This window comes from Eutrigla gurnardus (assembly GCF_963514095.1).
Source record: "Eutrigla gurnardus genome assembly, chromosome: 8".
Lineage (NCBI taxonomy): Eukaryota > Metazoa > Chordata > Actinopteri > Perciformes > Triglidae > Eutrigla > Eutrigla gurnardus.
The window spans coordinates 18,606,883-18,627,739 of record NC_139922.1 but is presented as its reverse complement, the minus strand read 5'-3'; the positions used below and the strand labels follow the sequence as shown (position 1 = coordinate 18,627,739).

The 20,857-nt window shown below is 42.1% G+C and overlaps 3 protein-coding genes across 7 annotated transcripts in view; 1 reads left to right on the top strand and 2 right to left on the bottom strand.

Moving 5' to 3' along the window:
- nphp4 (nephronophthisis 4) overlaps positions 1–12,577 on the bottom strand; it is a 129,694-nt gene extending 117,117 nt beyond the window's left edge. For 2 of the 3 annotated variants that reach the window (XM_084014468.1, XM_084014470.1), the window contains exons 1-2: positions 12,277–12,577; positions 11,617–11,754 (exon numbers count right to left, since the gene is read on the bottom strand). In XM_084014468.1, coding sequence (XP_083870594.1) covers positions 11,617–11,754; positions 12,277–12,456 — 318 coding nt within the window. In that variant the 5' untranslated portion in view covers positions 12,457–12,577. The remainder of the gene's footprint in view (positions 1–11,616; positions 11,755–12,276) is intronic. The other variant, XM_084014469.1, reaches the window with a different exon arrangement.
- Positions 12,578–13,245: 668 nt separating this feature from the next.
- dffb (DNA fragmentation factor, beta polypeptide (caspase-activated DNase)) lies at positions 13,246–16,170 on the top strand. Of its 3 annotated transcripts, none has more exons than XM_084015733.1 (7): positions 13,246–13,448; positions 14,224–14,350; positions 14,494–14,679; positions 15,065–15,144; positions 15,220–15,393; positions 15,540–15,640; positions 15,869–16,170. In XM_084015733.1, exons 1-7 carry the CDS (start codon positions 13,326–13,328, stop codon positions 16,029–16,031), a joined length of 954 nt encoding a protein of 317 aa, XP_083871859.1. In that variant the 5' UTR covers positions 13,246–13,325; the 3' UTR covers positions 16,032–16,170. The 3 variants fall into 3 exon arrangements, with proteins under 3 accessions (XP_083871859.1, XP_083871858.1, XP_083871857.1); XM_084015732.1 differs by having other exon boundaries at positions 15,864–16,170; XM_084015731.1 differs by having other exon boundaries at positions 15,220–15,640.
- Positions 16,171–16,312: 142 nt separating this feature from the next.
- Positions 16,313–19,912, bottom strand: cUnh1orf174 (chromosome Un C1orf174 homolog). The gene is made up of 4 exons (XM_084015735.1): positions 19,712–19,912; positions 18,550–18,606; positions 17,909–18,280; positions 16,313–17,770 (listed from the first exon to the last, which is right to left on the bottom strand). Exons 1-4 carry the CDS (start codon positions 19,733–19,735, stop codon positions 17,630–17,632), a joined length of 594 nt encoding a protein of 197 aa, XP_083871861.1. The 5' UTR covers positions 19,736–19,912; the 3' UTR covers positions 16,313–17,629.
- Positions 19,913–20,857: the final 945 nt, after the last annotated feature.

Below are 20,857 nucleotides of genomic sequence, written 5' to 3'. Positions count from 1 at the left end.
GAACCAGCGGGTATCAGCATCACAAATCCGCTCTGTGTTAAATTCTGTGGCTGTCACCAGCATAGGAGAGATGAGAGATGGGCGTGTGGATGATAGAGAGGCAGAAAAAAATAACAGAGATCGAGGCTCCGGGCTTCCATATATGACCAATAGTGTCACTGGATCAAAGCTGGGGCAGATGGGACGAGTTTCAACAAGAGGCCCTCAAAGGTCCAACATTTTGGACCTGATATGAAAGGGGCCTGTGGAAAAGCTACCCGAATTCCCTCTATTTCATCTTGGCAGCTCATAATGTGACTCAGTATTGTGTATGACCCCTACGTGCCTGCATGCACTCCCAACAGCGTGGGCTGCTCCTGATGAGTCGGTAGCCTGCTTGAGGTCATTTTGTAGGGCTCTGGCAGTGCTCCTAATAGTGTTCCCCCAAAAGGACCAGATACCAGTCCTGCTGCTAGGTTGATCCCCTGCTATGGTCCTGTATGGTCTCCTGGTATCTCCTCCATGGCCTTGAGACTGTGCTGGGAGGCAGCACAGCTTCTTGTGACCACACGTATGCATGTGGATCCTGGAGGAGCAGGACCACCTGTGCAACCTGATTGGGCTGCAGGTACCACTTCATGCTACAAGTAGCGACAAGGACACGAGCAGAACTCGTAACTAGAGTAGAATCAGGAAGGAAGAAGGAGGAGGATACTGGCCCCCACATCCAAAACCATTCCCTGCTTTTTCCTCTCCATTGCATGTGTTGTCACTGTCATTTGCACCAAAGCAGGTGAAAATGTCTCACAACCACTTGTTCTTATACTAAATGGACAGATTGATATCCCTGAAGTGCCTTGCCTTGGTGTTATGCTGTTCCCCTTGATTTTTTTGAGCAGTGTATATTGAAGAACGGAGCAAACCAGGCTGCAGTTTTATCTCTTGCTGAATAGTTGAGGTAAATTTGGAAGTTGTGAAAATGATACCTACATATAACCACTGGCATAATACACTCCTGAACCTTTATGTACTGTATAAGGAGGGCCGTTCTGCAGGGAAGGAGATGTAAAAGTGGATGAGCCAGCTTGCAAAGACGTGAAGCATGACAGGTGAAGGAAGCGGTGTAATGGAGCTGATTGAGAATTTTGAAGGCACAAAAGGTGTTCCTCTCTATCGCCTGAGTGATTGGTGTGAGGAAAAAAGATAGGACTGCAATGAATGTGTCCCCTGAGGTGTAGTAGTGAAGTAGGAAAAAAAAGAAAAAAGTCATCCAAGGAATGAGGGAGACAGTGATGCACTTCATCGACCAGAAATTCTCATTTTTTATAAATCTCCATCTGAGGTTATTTTAGACTAAAGACAATTTTAATCAGCTATTGAAGTTATTTAATGGTGGCCAACCTTTCATTGTCATTGTAGATGAGGATGCCCAAGCAAAATTTCTCCATAGCACCAAGAACTCAAAACTGTCAAGAAGCAAAAGCTGCCATCAAATGTCAGATTCCTAATTTGACTTACTTATGTTTTGCTCTGATAGTTCATGATTTAAATCTACCAGCGTTCATTTGAAGTGTGACATTGTTGGGATATTATTATTGATCCTTTTCTAAATCTTTTCAATACTGTATCCACAGACAATAAAACACCTTCATTGAATATGGAGGGAGGACTGGTCTGCTTACTAGTTTTTCCAGCACACACTTCAGTCTTTTTCTTTTCTTTTCATCTTTGCAATTTGTAACACATACGCCAAACATCATTTCAGTTTGGATCGCAGGTGCAGGGCTAAATGTTAAGCACAGAACAACGTTCCTTATCTGTAATCACCACAGATTCTGGATGAAGTCTCTTGCTTCACTGGCTCTATGTCTGCCGTCTCGCAGCACAGATCTCTGGCTACTATCAGGGCTGACCATCTTGCTACCCTACAGCAGCAGCAATAACATGTCAACGCCACACACTCCCGTGCGTTTAATTTACCTTTCGAGCCTTTGCTCTGGTAAAAATCATAGAATCATGAGACGTTCTGTGGTTTTGTAGCTCATGATTCTACTCCTCTAAATGTCAAGCCAAGCAGCAACATTAAAAACAAGTCAAGGTAAAAAAGAGGAGAAGATTGTTTGTGTTGTGAGACTTAAATTGTGTCGGAGCAAAACCAATTCCTGACTTACCATGAAGGAAAATGGACTACAACTCTAAGAGCTTGTCTATTGGTTAAGTGGCATGATTGATGGCAGAGATTAGTGGGAAAGAATTACTCGGTGCACAATGTTGATGGAGAGCACAAGAGGAAAGCAATGAGTCAATGTGTGGAAAAAATGGAAGTAGTTCATCGTCTGAAGTGCACAAATGTCCAGCTAATTTCATGCTGATCTGACTTTTACAGTTATTAAAGATGAAAATATGACAATCTCGTTTTTTGCAACATCAACATGGGTCATGGGAGTTTTGCACAGTATAGTGCTGGAAAAAAATGTTGGTGTGGCCGAGGGTCACCACGATCTACAAGTAACATTCTTTAAAGACTATCCATACCAATGGCATGCTAATCTAGGACATCGTTGTCCAAAAGGGACAGCTTTGGACAAAACACAGACAAAACAGAGAGCGAGGCAAATGTTCAAATTGTGTATTTGACTCCAAATGACATTTGTCTGAAAACAACAACAACAATGTTGATACCAGAAAGAAACAGGCACTCTTTCTCTTATCTGAGGAAGACAGATACTGACAATCATGGATAATGGCTCCAAACTGACTCGGCTATAACAGATGAAGTTGAAAACTGGCGAAGGTCCTGAAGGCAGAGGGGATGCTGATTGAGTTACATGTGTCCTGGGAGGTTATATGCCCTGAATCGTAGCCAAGACTGGTCTAGAGACAGATGAGAAATTGGCAAGATGAAAGAACAGTAGCAGTGCAGTAGTTCTGACGTTTTCTTATAGCTTGCTTTAGTCCAAACCAACTGTCAGCATCAACACTGACTCCAATTTCCATAATACACACCTGCACACAATGAAAACCTTCTAATCAGCACAACTCCCATAACCTTTTCCCCGAGTCCCTGTTCCTCATTTATAGCTTGAGTGCCTCTGGTGTTTCACTGCCTTGTTCTCTGACTCCAACCGAATCCAAAAGAATCTGTATTCTACAGCATCCCCAGCTTTGCCAACGACAGATCTCCACACTTGCTGGGTAAAGTCTTAAGTTTGTCACCCACGTTTTGGTCTCCTGACATTTTGTAAATCCTGTCTGAAATGTCTCGCACACTAAACCGCGGGTGCCGACTGCAAGTGCTCGAGATGCATCACAACAAGGGAGGATCGCAGGAAATGTACTACAGGTGATGGGAAGGATTGGTAGAACACTGCCAGACAACGGATTCCAAAAAGCTATTCTATATCAACGGGAGCTGATATTGACACGTCAGAGGCTGGAAGAAAAACGTGCAAGAAGAGTCTTTCTTTCTTTCTCTCTCCGTCTCAGTGTTTCCCCTTCCTTCTGAACCCGACACACAGGCAGATCCCTGGAGGAGCTGATAGCAGACTTATGGGGAGAAGGTTATTCTGTGTGTGTGTGTGTGTGTGTGTGTGTGTGTGTGTGTGTGTGTGTGTGTGTGTGTGTGTGTGTGTGTGTGTGTGTGTGTGTCTTTGCATGTGGGGAGGGGAAAGAGGGAGAGATGGAAAGAGTTAAGGATGGCACAAGAGTCGAATAAGAATCAAGTCAATACGGACCACACACACACACATAGAGCAGAAATAAGTCTCACACACACACACACACACACACACACATAGAGCAGAAATAAGTGTCTCTCTCACACACACACACACACACACACACACACACACACACACACACACACACACACACAGAGAGCAGAAATAAGTCTCTCACACACACACACACACACACACACATAGAGCAGAAATAAGTCTCTCTCACACACACACACACACACACACACACACACACACACACACACACACACACACACACACACACACACACACACACACACACACACACACACACACACACACACACACACACACACCCCTAACCCCTCCTCAAGGCTCTCATCTCTCCCCAGTCACATTGGCAGTAGCGCGATGTGGCCCCTTGAATTCCCTCGGTCCCACGTACACACCTACAGTATATAGCTGTGTATTACAGCGTGTGCCACTCCAGTGTGTAAAGCTGTTAAGCAGCAGCTGCTCCGCTAGATGTTTTGGTCCCCTTGTTGCTGAAATATTGATCAGTTCTTGGGCAAGGCAGCAGAGTCTGCGCCCCCACCACCCCCATGTATAATTGAAGTGTATATCTCTTAGTGTAGCATGCCAGTTGGGAGAAGGAATTAAGCCCTGAGGTAAGCTGAAGGCCGGCCTATGCTGCTGTAGCAGCTCCTTTGTCCATCAATCATATGGCTTTTCACACAAAAGGGTTTCATGGGCTCGCTACATTTACTGTGGGAAGTGCCATGCCTTGTAAAAAAGAAAATAGAAGGCAGGGCATAACAAGACTCAATATAGGATCTTGGTTTTATTGCTGGCCATTTACCTTAGCTGAAAGCGGTTCAAAGGAGGACTCCTTTGGGCCAATGTGAGCAGTATGTTAAAAGGTTATTTTTGCAATTTTCCTCCTTGTCAACCAATCTCATGAAAAGACCAAAACCGTAAATGTTTTAGTCCGTCTCCAGATACTTTGACTTCCAAAAATAAACTACAGCGCTCAAGTTCATGGTAATTAAAGAATGCATTACCCCGTATAAACAGTGTGGCTCATTGATGTGTTTAAAACAACAATGGAGCTCTATGGCACAGAGTAATTAGCTTTAAAATTTGATACACAGCCAAAAAAACGTATACGGGTAAAATCTGCTGTCAGTTGTAAGAAAAACATGCAATATTTACAGCCTTATCCTTTAAGAGTAACACTGATAACATACAGTTTCTACTTTTTCAATATGTTCTTTGTATAAAATCTAAATCTACCAACATATTTGTCACGGTGGTGGTTGCTCCTAGCTGGGGGAGGAGCCACGGTTGCCGAGCTTGGTGCTCTCCACCTGCCGCCAGACCTCCAACTGCAGGATCTGGGCCAGATCTGGGTCTCTCTGCAGCTAGTCGTAGACCGAGTCCTGGCTGGAGGTCGTATACAGGCAACAGTGTTACATCGGGAGTGTTTCATAACCAGTTAAAAGTTCCCCACAGCAACTTTAAGGCAGTTATGTAAATCTACAGCAACAGGTTGGAGAACCCATAGGCTACAAGTGTAAGCAATGCACTGGAAATAAAAGGTGTTAATTGCACCATTAGAGCAAACACCACCCACACAGTACACAGTATACAAACACACCAGACCTATGGCTGCATCTCTAATCAGCAGCCCTGCTGTCTCTTTAAAGTCTGTTTTTACTCCCATAAAACAGGGTTCTTTCCGAACAACAGATATGGAGTCAAGTGGCCCTTGAGTTATAGGATTGTTTCCTCAAACTACTAATTCCAAGAATGAACATCACTCAGCGCATTGACACATTTGTATTCACTGTACTTGACTCATTGTACTTCTGCTCAGGTGGCCGTCGGGTCGGATTTGCTGGAGTTGATGTGATTGCAACAATCTCAAACATGCAAATAAGAAGGATGAAAGCGTTAAAATAAACACCTGCGTGGGTGTGGGTACAGAGATGTTGTACATTTTCCTAACGTGATTTCATACTGTAGCAATTCATTGTTTAATGGGATTACTTGTGCTTAGCATGCATAATAGATAACTCGTAATTGCTCCCAGATAATGTCCCTCTTTCATTTAAAGAAGTATGATTGCCTATCAAAAATCTTCTTGATGAGGTGTCATTATTCAACTCGATGTAAAAAGAATAAAAAAGTTACAAATGGTACTTCACATCAAAAAGGTTGCCGACCCCTGATTTAGTGGACAAACGGAGAAGCAGCATCATCCTTAAACCAGCCAAATGGAATGTGACACATTGAATCAATCAACCCTTTCAGTCAGTGTGCTTGTATTAAGCCTGAAATGTCTAAAAAGGTATTAATGGGGAGGAACAGAATTTCTTCTTATAGTTTATTCATTTCTTGTGGAGTTGAATGAAGAGTTGACATGCAAACACTGTGATTACGGCACACAACAATAAAGACACCAGCATCTGAAGAGAAGTTATTCTCCAGCTTCCTGGTGTCTCTTTTTAGAAAGCAAGCCAAAAAGTGGGAGGGGCCAAGGCTTGAACTGTAGCTTCGTTACAGCACTGACAGCTTTAATTTGGCAACATATTGTACACTTTAAGGAGAACCGTGCGCTTCACGGGATGAATGCGAGGAACTGCCACGTATTCAGAGCAAGTTTGAACCATATGGGATTGTTTCACTTTGAAAGCAGTTTGCTCTTTAGAGAACAACTATTCAGGAAACAAAAGGCGGAGGAATCGCATGACTGATGTTTCTTATGTTTTCCCATCGGTGAAGCCGTGTCTTCTTCGGCATTTCGGTGCTTTGAAGGCATGCGATGTGGGTGCGTGTGGTCGCCTTTTCATCGCATTGTGGTCGAGGTTAGAGGGTTAGCATAAATGTTAGGTGTAGACATGTGGCTAAGGTTAGGAGAAGGGTCAAAAAAATAAAATGTGGGGGAATAAAATGTGTGTGTTTGTGTGTGTGTGTGTGTGTGTGTGTGTGTTACTCCCACTTTATTCCGTGCCGTGCTACCTACATCATGCCAGACAGCATTTGGAGAACTAGAAAAACAGGGGTTGCACGGACAACAAGCAAAGCTTGGCCTTTCCTCCCAAGCCCTTCTGTCGGCCTGATAACGTTGCACATATGAGGAGAAACCGCTGGCTCCCTGTGAAGGCAGCGATTTCAAATGGAGTGATCACAGCCAGAGTCGATGCAGAAAGATGCACATTTCTCTCTGTCTCCTCCAGTCTATTAACTACTCGGGTGTGTGCGGTGTGTAGCACAACATTGCCCTCTACTGCCACAGCTTTCACCGCCTCAGACAGAGCGTAGCAAAGGAGCGCTGCCTCGTCGAAAATATCCCAACTGTTGTCAAACAATCTGAGTCATGATGTGAGAAAACCAGGAACTGGTGAGAAAGTGCAAGTGTTCTGGGTGATTTAGGACTGGATTGGATTTTTTTTTTTTTTTAAGATGTCAAAAAGACAAAAAAAAGGAACATTATTCCACAGGCAGTAGATTGATTTTGCTTAATCAATATATTTTTTCAAATATCCGCATGCAACAACACAGACAGAAGCCCATGACATCACAGAAGGGCATTGTTCCTTCCTCAGTATCTGAATCCAATCAAAGGAAATTAACAATAACCTCAATTTCCCTTCATGCGTTGGACGGTTCTAAATAGAAGCAAAAGGCCTCAATTTCAGTGTGAATTTAAAGCAGCTTACAAAACCAAAGAAGTAGTGTACCAAAGAACTCAAGCTGTCCCCAAATGTGCACTCTACTTTTTAAAATAAAAGATTTATGGTCAGACGTGACAACTCAAGAACAACACTTAAAGTGGCACAAAGATGCAACAGATGTCTTCATCGTCGAGACGTCTTGCCTCTGCTGGGGAAGAGAGAAACGAAGAGACAAAGCAAGAAAATAGTATCTAGAAGAGCTCCCTCTTCCTCTCTTTAATCACTGTGCATATTTGCTTTTCTCTCGATATTAAAAGCAATCCATCATGGCTGACTGGGGGGAGGTGGGGGCCTTGCAATTTTTTACATTGTGCCTGTAACTGAGGAGAGGATCCCCCCTCTGACATTATTTAGATATCAAACAGCAATTTGCCACTCATAAACACCAGCATGAATGCGAGTGCATCGGGCCAAATCCAATAAAAAAAGCCGGTGCAGCTCTCGCGACGCGACACAGAAAGGGCCAGCCCCACTTTATCATCCTGATAGGATATGATGTGGTTTATATTATTACCCTGGACGGATAATGGGATTTGGACACTTATTGGGATACCAAGGGTTTTTTTTAATACAGGCTATGACTATTATGGTGGATCAAAGTAAGGCCATACACTGTGAGAGATTGTTCGATCAAAAGGACATCAAGCCGAGGAGAGGGGGAGAAAACAGATGGTGATAAAACTGGAAATCAGAATGTGCAATAACTCTGACTCACTGGTGCCTCTGTAAAAAAAAAAAAAAACTTATGCAACACTGCATTTTCAGCCAATTCCAGCTCACAGGATCCTTTGCATTAACACTAGTTTCTCAAAGCACCTTGTACAACAACTGGCACTGTAAGCAGATCGGACAACTTCAGCATCGGAGGCTGCAGAGGAGGAAAACGGTGGGCGAGTGCCCTCCAACGAGGACCTTCAGAGTCCTTCGGGTGTTTGATTGAAAGAGACACACATGACAACCAGCTGTTCCCCAGACATCTTCTCAAAAATGGCATAATGATGCAGAAGAGATAGTAAACACTGAGCCTTTCACACAAAATCTTCCGCCACTGTAGTTGGACTGCATCTTAGAGAATCGAACTTTATGAGTCTTAAGCAAGAAGACGCCAAATACCTGCCATAAGCGGGGATGCAGTTTGACCCTGGCTTCTGCCTTTCACCTTAGAAGGGGGTCAGATAACAGAAGGGACCAATTTTCGCTACGGCAATCTTTCTTCTCTTTAACCGAAGGGCAAATCCCCCCAAAATGCCTGGATTAAAGCTGGCTACAAAATGAAGTGAATTTGCGTGCATGAAAATGAGGCAGTAAAGTCTTGCTTGTTCCCTCATTCTTCCTCCCTTTCCACTTTAAAAAGATTGCTTCCAATGTGATGTATATAATATAATAATTCCCAGCAAGATGTTGCAGTTAAGTGTTGTCAATTCATTACCTAAAAAGTAAAGGAGTCACCGAATGATCCACCTCAAAAAGTCTGTGTCTAAAGTTTTAAATGTCATTAAATGTCTCCCCACTGTTGGTCACTTTAAAGCACTTTATATTGACGCTTTCATATCTCACTGCTTTCACAATATATAAGGGAAATGTAACATAGTCAGTAAAATGCACAAGGGTTCTCAAAGTTCTATCACATTCTCAAATGCTGTGCATGTTTGGCTTAAACACACGTCTTTCCTTTTTGTCGTGCCCTAGGTTTGCCACGTTAAATCTCATCTAATCACATCAGACTAGAAAAGTGACAAGTAAAGGGTTGTTTGAAGCCGTCAACTTTAACTTTACCCACTTTGCAAGGAAAAAAGCCACCAACTGCAGGGATGTGACAAACCGGAGGGTGCCGAGCGAAACAAAAGAGGCCCTTTCAAGTTGAAGGGCTACCGTGAAGATAATCTGATTTGTGGCATATTTTATCAGTCTGTTCTATTTTGTCTTCCATGGCCACGACATTCTCTTTAGTATTTTCAAGAAGCAATTGGAAATTTCATCATCAAAGCACATCTTTCAAAGAGTAGCCTACATCACACAGTTTGACATTAAAAAAAAATGTTTCTTTGTTCCCTTTGTCTAATGATGATTACAGTGGAGAAACGACTGAAAGAACAATGATTGGGAAAAGTAAAGGAATGAAAGTGCAACAAAGTGAGACTCAGACCCAACATTTGACTAAAACCGCAGGCCAACTTCATTCATATAGACCCGCAGAGATTACCAAGATAACACACCAGTAACACACAAATACAATATTAATTTATCATAATTGTTGTTGTTTTTGATAATACAACTTCAAATAAATACAACAATAAGTACACGTAATTGCACCAAATTTACCTCCAAACCATAAAAGGGCTGACCTTTCCTTTTTATCATAATAATGCGGCTTACAAACAGTCAGACAATCAGCATACACTAACACTAACATGGATGATGACAGGAGGAACTGTGAACAGGCCCAGCTCAGTTGTCAGCAGAGAAAAAGCAACTTTCCATAACTTTCTTTAACCTGGTTGTAGAAGTCAGTCTACTACTGAGGACTGGCCGTTATCCACACAGCAGTGAGAATGCAGAAGGCAGAAGGACGGTCCGTAAAACTGATGTCCGTAAAATGAACAAATTGTAACAATGGGATGCTTGGCTGCCTGCCTCACTGTGCTGCAGTGTAACCCTACATGGTGAAAGGCTCCACACAACTTAGCTAGGAGGTTTACGGGGATTGAAGGATACAGTTAAGCCAAATGGTCCATTTGGAATTCACTGGGCTTCTCACAGGTTTTATGTGTCTGCAGCTAACAAACTGCCGCTGGTTGTTAGCGGGGCTGCCGAAACCTGTCGATTTGTGAACGTTAAGCCTATACGACAGTGACAGAAGTGTGTTCTCTTGTGTGGATGAGCAGAGAGCTAATTAGTTGCATCCGCGAGTACCTTAAAGGAAACCGTTGGATGTTGAATTCTTGTGACCGGTACATGCTGACTGCAAATCAATCAAATCTTTTTGTTCACATCTGTTCAGTGGGAGTTTGAAAGCTGAAAGGGCTGTGTTGAAATATCAAAACACAGCAAAGCCTCCATAACGGGAGTCTGCCAGCATTTCACGATTACAAGGTGAGAACAAGATGCTTTCATGGTTTTACCGGGTCATTGTAAAAATGACAGGTATGGAATGTCAAGCACAACGGCTCCGAGCGCACCAGCCTTCCTCACCACTATGATAGAAACACTCGTGTTTGGAAATGGAGACGTTATTATATACAGTTGAAAAAAAACATTTGACCCCGAACCTAATCTTTTTCACTCATCACACAGCATCGACTCAGATACCGATATATCTGCACAAGCTAATACGGGCTTGATTTATCGGTCCAGCTCTAATTTGAATAATATTGCAGTTGTACGGTTTAGGGTCAGGCGACATGATGATTTATACTGTGAGACGACATAAATTTGCCACTGTGAAAGGTTTTGTCATACCATTTAAAAAACTGTGATAGCTCTCCTTTAATGTGTCGGGGCATATTCGGTCATTGCAGGCAATTTAGCAAATCAGTGCAGAAATATTTAGAGTAACCTAAATTTGGAATTACCTATATTTTTTAGGTATTTAATTATCTGGCTTGGACAAAAAAATAAAAAAATAATTCCCGTCGGGTTACTTTATCCATCACCGAATTCATGTAAACGTAGTGTCATGTCGTAGATTGATATTGTAAAATAAAATAATTTATCATAATAGAAGATTATATACATATCATCCATTTCTACCAGAGTTGTTTGTTTATGTTGACAGATTAGCGTCAACTAAATCTGATTGGACCAGACACACACAGTCCTTATAAAATGAGCTTGGGAGTATTAAACTCAAAATGAATAATACTAATGGATATAATATTTCTGAACTTCGGCTTTGTCAAAACGTTATCCTTGCTTATTTAGTCATGACTATTGAAGGTAATAGAGGAATACATCTGAAATCAGGAGTTTTAGTTATTTCAATGCCAACATAAAAAAGTGCTCTTCTTCATGACGGTACTCTTAAATTGGGACTTGTTGAATACAACTGGAGTCACTTATTGGCAATCAAGGCAGTTATTCCCTATATAATCCTCAATCCGCTGCTAATCCAAACAACACGAGGAGTTTAAAATGGAGACTAGAAAACCCAGGACAGTCATCTGCAGCTGTCTGGGCCTTTCTTGTGACAGTGGAGCTACCTCGTCGAAGGAGATCTTGTTGTTTCTCATCCTCTGGGGCAGGCTCTTCCATGTTTTTCCAAAGAAGTGCTGGTGGTTTCTATCAAAAAGGGTCACTCGCAACTGGTAGGCCACATCTTGTTCCTCCTCTGACATCTCCTGAGTAAATAGAGAAAAAGACACACACACATGAGAAACGTCACCGGTTATCCTGGCCCTTAAAGAGTTACATGTTTGAAAAACAACCTTGAAATCTTACAATTTAACATTGCTTATCGAACTTCTCGGCAAACATCCATTCAATCAAGATCTTTATACAAGATCCAAACCCCTTTATCATGCAAACATCTAATGCAGCATAATTTATTTCCATGAGACAATTATGGGTCAAGATTAACTGCAGTGTGGTTAAATGAATGATCTCTGAACTGAATTTACAAGAGGATACATAGCTTACACTGGGATTTTGTAGTGGTCAACGTAATTGATAAAAATGCAATGTCACTTTTAATGATTAAACAGTGTTGGTAGTTTTCTTTCTCTTTCTTCATATGGTATCTGGGCATTTATGTACTCCACACATGAAAAACTACACATAATTCAGAGGCGTTGAACACCCACGTAGCGTAGCTTCGTCGCTAGCGAGCATTTGATGTTAGCTAGGTACAAGTGAGCATTCACCTGCGGGAGGTGAGCAGCAGTGAACCGGCTAAGGCTGAGCTGGAAGCCGTGGGACTCGGTGAAGTGCATTTCAACGGCCAGGCGCGCTGTCTGGCTAGGCGGAGGAACCAACCGGCTCCTTTCAAACACTTCTCTCCAGCCGTCCGCCATTGTCGAGGTGTCTTCTTCCGTCTTCACCATATTATGCAGTTAACAGCAACATAACAATGACGCTGTGAACATTTAAAGCGTAGCGTTAACCGAGTTGTTGATATGAACGTAATCTTTTCCACCCGTATTATATTTTCAAACCCGCGGCCGCCATATTGAAATTGGATTCTACCACTCCGTGCGCAGGGGTTACACAAGTAAAAACAATTACTCCTCAGAAGTATATGCGAATGAAAAAATAAGGCAAATAGTGAGGATTTGACATGTAAGTTCTATTTTAAAGCAACAATTTGTTTTATCTCCAAACTGAACATCTAAGAAGAATTTCACAATATCCTCCTTTTATGCTCTAAACCTTTCATTTGGTATGTCCCATCGCGCTGCATCAGTTGCTATGGTAATGTTCACTCGTGCTATACAGGTCTACAGTTTCGGTCTGTACGGATGTACACGTCTACATCCACAGTTTCATTACCATATTAAGTATAAGACCATGAATTATTCCATGAATATTAAAAAAAATATTATTTATATTTTATTTCCCTTGAGTACTTTGAGTATTGTCATATCCTGACACTCTATACCTCTAATGTGAATACAATTGTAGCTTCCAACATCCATATTGCTTACACATTGATGTTTCATGATAACACACATAATGAATAAATTGTTTTATGTATGTCTAATAACACAACATTGCCGGCACAATGAGTAGAAAGTACTGTAGAAAGAACGGAGAGAACCACTAGAGGGCAGCAGCACACCGCCGCTCACCGCTGACCACTGAAGAAGAAGAAGAAGAAGAAGAAGAAGAAGAAGAAGAAGAAGAAGAAGAAGAAGAAGAAAACAAAAAGAAGAAAAAGAAGGAGTAGTAGTAGTAGTAGTAGTAGTGTAGTGGGATGTTTGGACTCTTCGGGAAGAATAAACCTGTGAAAATTAGGAGTTGTAATGGAAACAGAAAGTACGGAGTCGCGGCAAAAGATGTGAAGGAGTTGCTTAAAAAAGGCTGCCAGTTATTACAGGTGAGCTCGTGCGTTTTCTTCTTTTGTGTTTTTATTACACAGCTGTAGAACCGGTTCTAGAAAAGGTAAACACTGCTAGTAAACACACAGCTGATATAGCAGTTTGACTGGTTGAGGGTGCTGCGGACATATTAGTTTCACTATAGGTGAACTTATCCAGACCAGGGGTCATCTTCACCGAGAGGGAGATAAGGGGACTCCTCAAACTCTGGGTCAAAGTTAGTTTCACAAGAGAGACGCCGACAGCCCGACAGGTAGCGCATCATTTAATGGAAGAAGGCACGTTTCTGTAGTAAATCGTTGTAATGTGGTAAAGTGGAACAGGATCGAGTGTCTTTCAGAGATAGCAGCCATAACAGTTCATCTTCATTCACAGAAGGGCAGATAAGCAGACGCCGCGTGCCCTCCAGCACCAGATACACAAGATAAATGTATGCATTTCATCTGAACACTCCGTCAGAGATAGCTCTGTGATGTAAGGCGACGATTCATCCAAAACAAACAATGCATCTCACCGAATTCTGCTATGGTTTCAGATTCTATTAAAATTTTTTCATGTGTATATAGAAGCCCAGGCCTCAATAATAGTGGAAGACAATGAGCGAGAGGTAGTGGGCATCCCTTTTGAACACTGTGGAACTTACAGTATAATATACATTTAAATAAATACATTTTTGCTCAGAATTATTCCCTGCACGTTAGTTAAAAAAAGTCTTAATTTGGTCCTAAATAATGCATTATTACTCTTATTGTTGTATAACTATGTCATTTCCAGCTGCCACCTTCTGGTGCACGCGTTTGCTTGTATGCGGACGGGACGGAAGTGACGGAGGAATTCTTCCCAACTCTGCAGGACAACACTGAACTTGTTCTCCTCTGCAGAGGTCAGACGTGGAGCGGAGGTAAGGCCGATCATCCTCCGACACCACTTTAAAACAAGAATCAAGGCACATGACTCGACTCCAAACGCGCGCACGTGTTCTACTGTACATTTAGAGGCGGGAGGATTTCTGATCCCTATAACTCCCAGTGGTTCCATTTCCAGTTGTGTGTGACATCGGTCGGCTGCTGAGCACGGACCAGCACGCCAGTGGCCTCATTGAAGTGGCGAAAGGGCTCCTCAATGATGAGCACTCTCCTAAGCGGCGTAAAATCTTGACCGACCTGCTGCTCAACCTGGAGGACAGACCTGAGCTGGAGAGGAGAGAGGAGGACGAGGACTGGTTCAAAGGTACCGAGTCCAATGGGGCCTCTGGCCATCCACACTTGAGCCGTGTGGTTTAGGGATTGGTACGGCAACATATTACTGCTACAACAGCAACAAAAGGACACATTCTCATTATGTTATACACACACACACACACTTTAAAGGACATCCTTCTCCTGTTAAAACAAGGTATTTTTTAGTAGAAGCAGCCAGTGTGGTCCACTGGAACTGATGGTGGATGATCCAGTAACTCCTGAAGCCCACAGTGAAGGCTGTGTCCAACCATTTTTTTCCCTAAAATTAGACATTGCAATTATTTGGCAGAAACGCAAAATCTTTCACTAAACTCAACGTGACTCCAGATTCATCTGCAGTTCAGTTTATTTGTTAAGTGGCGATTTCATTTCAGGTGTTAATACTCGATTCAAGACCAAATCCGCATACATGAAGTTCAACTGTGAGAGCAGGATACGAGGCTACATGAAGGAGGTGAATCTCCTTATTCTGTGAATTTGTCTAAAAGGGTGTCTGGCGTGATATGTAAAAGTTTGGCTCCGTTCTCAGGTCGACGCTGCCACCAAAACCATACAGAAGGCTAAAGTCAGGACCGAGTTTCTGAAAGCATCCGAAAGCCTGGCACAGATGCTGAAGACGGCAAAGCACAACGGCTGTTACTTTGACAGGACTGAAAAGCAGCCAAACCGCCTCTGCACTCCGGAAGGATGGTTTACCTGCCAGGTGTTCCAGGACTTAAACCTCCTCCACATTTGCTGCATGTCTATAAATTCCTGTGACACTTGCCTCACAACTTACAAAACATTTTGCAAAAGCTGCACCCGCTTGTGCACCGCGTTAACGCCTCATCTTCTCTGTTGCCTCCTCAGGGATCGTTTGAGCAGGAAGCGTGCCAGAATCTCCACTCCATCAACCCCTACGGCAGCCGAGAGAGCAGGATCATCTTCAGCACATGGAATCTGGACCACAGGTTGGGCTCTTTAACTAAAAAAAATATAGTTAGAAGATGTGGCACATATCCTCCATGTGACAGAATAGTCTGCATTTAGAGTCATGCAAAAACTTAGTAAAGCCAAAATCTTTAAGAGGTGCCAGAAAAGCGTTCTGCACCAGCTCGCAGTGACATTTATTGGAACGAGAACCTGCAGATTGAAGAACTATCCTAACACATTTCTTCTACGTCCGGTGTCCAGAATAGAAAAGAAGAGGACGATCATCCCCACCCTGCTGGAAGCGCTGCAGAATCACAAGAGCACCGACGTCAACTTGAACTACTTCTACCGCCTGCTGTTCACCAGGGAAAACCTGAAGCTGGTCCACATCGTGTGCCACAAGAAAGGAGCTCACGACCTGCAGTGTGACACCAAGGAGGTCTTTACGAAACAAGACGGCAACGCAAACAAAGCAAAACCGAGGGTCACAGGGAGGAAGAGGCGCCTGGTGTGAATATTTTTTTATGTTTTGTTTTCATTTGTACCAACTGTGATTATATAATGTATTTACACTGATAAATTCAGTGTATACCTCGCTTGATTTTTAAAAACAAAATGTATTTATCATATTCTGCGATCTGAACCAGTGAAGCCTGCGGAGCTATAAGACAGGCAGTGCATTGTTAGACAAAAGCGATTACACTTAAACCTTGAAATCATGAAAAACATTTATTGTTTGTTTTTTTTCCATTTGTTGGCACGGTGCTATAAATGTGTGAATTGATTACAATGTGCCATTCACTCAGTCATAAAGTTGCATAGGAGTGAATAGCACTAGTGCAATTACTGTTAACCTCAAAGGTAGTTGACTAGATTACATTTAGTTTGAGGTCTCTTAAGTTTATTTATGAGCCGAAACCTCAACAGATTTCAGTTTTTTGTTTTTTTTTTAAATACATTTTCATATAGAATGTTGTCATTTTTGCAAATGTAACCCTAACAGGAACCTCAGGGAAATTATTAGCTGCAATGATATATATCTATTTATGTATATGTAATGCTACAGATGTGTTGTACAATATGATAAGCAGCTGCCAAAGAATCGGGCACACAGATGTGTTCACAAGGAATAGTAGACACTTAGTGAACAATGACAATCATGTTAAACTGAATTTGTGATATTAAAAGCTGAATATGGCACTGTTCTTTGTCGCATGTTCCCCCCTCCTCACCACATTTATACAACTTGGAATTTGGGAGATTTTTTTTCCTCCCAAATCTATAAAGTGTTCAAGTGTCGTTTTAAACTATAACTGTTTTGGCATCTCCGAGGCTAATCTCAAACTGCAACTTTGCACTCAAATTATGAAGCAGTGTTTTTATGTAGCCAGATTTTTCGGAATAAAGTGCCGTGCCGACACACCTTCCAGGAAAGCCCAAAGGTGACTGGACTGTGGGTGGTGTGATCATAAATTCAGCAAATAAATAATAAAACAGACACTATGGAATATGCTCTCCACAGGTGGCTGTATAAATCCCAGTCCTGTAGCTTTGTTTTAAAAAAAGCATAACATTAAATAAGACATGAGCATGTTACAGATTGAAAACTATTTGGCAACAATTTTTGTGCATTTGGACGGTCCTTGTCAAGTCAACAACTGTACAAGTTTACCACCAAGAACTTGCTTTCAAACTATAGTCATAAATGCCAGTGGTAAACCTGAACCCGTACTGTGATGCTGGACTTTGAGTCGTGATGAATCTCTTCAGCACGTGGCGGGGTATCGGAAGCAGGTTTAAAGCACCTACACCCACATGATGAGGGACGGTAGACTAGCAGCAGATCCAGACCCCCATACTCGCATCACAGTCGGCCACTTCATCACCACTCTAGAGCGATGTCACGCACGCTTTGTATCGGAATAGTACTTAAATTTGGCTGCTTTTTCGTAAGTGCTGAGCGTTTTATGTGCTTCCGCAGTCATGACTTTGAGTCCAGCACAGTCATCGGTGCAGCTGCTTATCCACTAAGTGTCGCCTCTGTCGGCTCGCTGCATACTGCTAAGGCCCGCCTCCTCTTCGTCGCTGTCCTCTGGAGCGTAGTAATGTCGTCTTCTGTGCTCTCTGTCAACAGGTCCAGAGATCGCATATGATCTCTGAGGGAAGTCCTGAAGTATAAACAAACAAAAAAGGGAATCTTTGTAATTCATTTTTCATAATAATCACATAAACAACAATCACATTAACTCGAAAGCAGCGGAGCAGCATTCAGCTTAGTATCACGGAGCTTAACCCAAACGCCTCACCTGTACACCATCCAAGTTTCCAAAGAACTGCTCCACAGGTAGAATCTGATTACTGTCGTCATCTGGGAAGATGTTTTTGCTGGTTTCTTCACACTCCATGTCCTCGGACTCCCGTTTGTCCCACACGCCGCTCATGCTGCAGCTGTCCAAATCAAACCTCGTCCTCAGCTCGTTTTCTTTGCCCTCCTGTCCGTCGAGCGTCGGCGATGCAGAGCATCTCCTCCTGCCTGCAGACTGGTGGCATTCACAGCTGATGTGTGAGAGTGTCTCAAGAGGACCATCGGCATTACTGTAACCACCCATTACTGAGCTGCTCTGTGATGCTGGCTGCGTCTTTGGACTCTTCATACATCTCCTCCTTGTGGTAGAAGCCTGAGACAAAGTTAAAGACCAGGGTTAGGATGATGTTAAGTCATACTGACCAGCGAGCTTAACGTTTGTGTCACATGCAGTTCTCGGATGGACTTGTTAAAGTCTCACCATCATTACTATCCAGTTTAGGCTAAACAAACATGGTAAGTTGTTCCATGAAAGACATCATGTGACTTAAGACTGGGTCAGAAATAGCACAACATAACTGCTGCTGTCTTTACGTACTCTTTATACAGGCCGTTCTCTCCTTGATACAGTTTCACACAAACCTTTCTGGAGCTGCTCTTCTTCTTTCTGGGCTTCAAGCTGTTAAGTCGGCCAGGCATCTGAAAAGATTCAATCCGCAGAGAGACTATTAAGCTGAAATGCATAAGGCTTCCAGAGTTTTAATGACATCACAAGCCAAGTAACTTTCCAAAACAAAGCCTTAGACAAAGAGTGGGTTCAATTCAGTTTACGTGAGCCAGCTTTAAAAAATAAGATCAAGACGTTGGAAGTATTTTACAGCAACAGGTGCATTCCAGCTAACAGATGAAGCTGGGATGGTCTATGTGAGATGGCTGCCTCCGATAATCACTGCCATTGTGTTGGAGTTGAGCATATTAACGATGTTATGCTAGGTTTCAGTCAGCTCGATGCTAAAGTAATGCACCCAGGAAACACAAACTCAGGGGAAGATGTGACTGGACACTTGAATCTTTGGTGTTTTTTTCCCCCGGAAATGTTTTTTTAAATTTAAATTTATTTTTTGGTTGTTTTTTTTTAAAGCACTTGTCTTTATTCTGTCTGATTATGTAAATATTACTTGTAATACATAGCTGTGGGGTATTTTTCAGCAGACAAGACATACATAGACATAGTCATGTTGTGGATTACACGATGTTAAAGGAGAAAAGGAAGGGAAAAAAGCGTAGACATTTTTTAAAGCCATCCAGACTCTGTACACAGTCCCCTGAGCAGTTTGACACCCCAACAAGGCCCCCGTCTCCTCCTCCTCCTCCTCCTCCTCCCTAAACGCTGTCATGAGCCACGACCAACAGTAAACTCTGACCTGTAGTCTGCTAACGTTACGTTTGCACCGTGTAGCCATGTCAAAGTAGTGCCGAATTAGAGTTAACTAAATAAAATGGTTCCCATAGTAACTAACAGTAACTGTTAAGACAACACAACTGGTCCAGTAACACAACTACACTTTCGAAGATTAAATCCAATGCGCACTGTTGGTAAATAACAGTTACGTTAACAGTTAACACACGAGATCTACTTCAACGGCGTCTGTGGTCACAATGACACTGACTTGGAAGATACAAAACAAGCTAAGAAGCGTCTAATAACTTAAAATCTCCTATCAGCTAACTTACAAGCTAACGAGGCTAGCATGGTGGCTAAGAGCAGTTAGCAGTAACGAATCTACTACTGACGTTAGCTTACCTTAATGCCAACCGTGTGCACCATTTGTCGGCGTACTGCTTCTGTCGCCCAGTTTCTCCGATAGTAGGCTAACGTTTCTACTTTGTTATTATTTATTTATTTTTCTTCTTCTTCTTCTTCTTCTTCTTCTTCTTCTTCTTCTTCAACCCGACTGGCTTTGATTAGCTACAAACAACTGTGCGTGTGCGTGCGTGCGTGCGTGTGTGTGTGAAATGTGGCGTCTTAAAAAAAACTGTTGTCATTTTCTTCTTCTTCTTCTTCTTCTTTGGGTTTTAACGGCAGCTTGCGTTCTTAATGTTGCATTTCTGCCACCTTCTGGTGTTAGTTCATTCCTGCAGTGTCAAGTATGTCAGCTTGTCCACAAACTGCTTTTAGCCCTGGCCATTAAAATAATATTTATATAAATAACTAAATAATAAATAGGCTAAATGTCAAACTGTGTAAGCCTATTTCATCATTCATAATTTCAATATTTTACTGCAACATTTAGATTAATTATTTTTGACATTTATAAAGCTGCGTATACGCCCTATTGTAATGATGACTTGACGAAATAAATAAGAATGTCATTATAGTGATCTTAAATTTGAGGTTTGGTTGAACTGGGTCATCTGAGGTGACCGAAAGGGAGGAAAGCGGAAACAAAATGCAAACATGTTATTCAATTAAATGTCCACAAGAGGGTGCTAAATTATTTCTAATTCACCCTCACACGGTCATCCGATACATGCAGAAGATGCTAGTGCTGTCGAGGGATGATGTTATATATTATTCGAGATTTTGACTTCAAATTCTACTGTATGTGGCTTAAATTAAACCTAAAAATAAAACAAATAAGGTGGGAGAATGGCTTATAAAATGAATAAGGGGATATTGACGCCAACTTGTACGAATCAAATTGTGCTTTGTATACAGTGGAACGTGTTTGGGTTTGTTTTTTTCTTTCATGTTTTCTTTGGTATCTTTAAACATAATAAAAATGAAAGCACATATTTTAGGCTAATTATATTTTTTCTCCACAAATAAGTGGCCACATTAAGTGACCCCTTATATTTGACAAATACATTTTTGGTCGGCATGTATTTAAAAAAAAAATGATAATAACAGTATTACTTAAAACATTTTCTGTGGATGTGCGTAAATGTA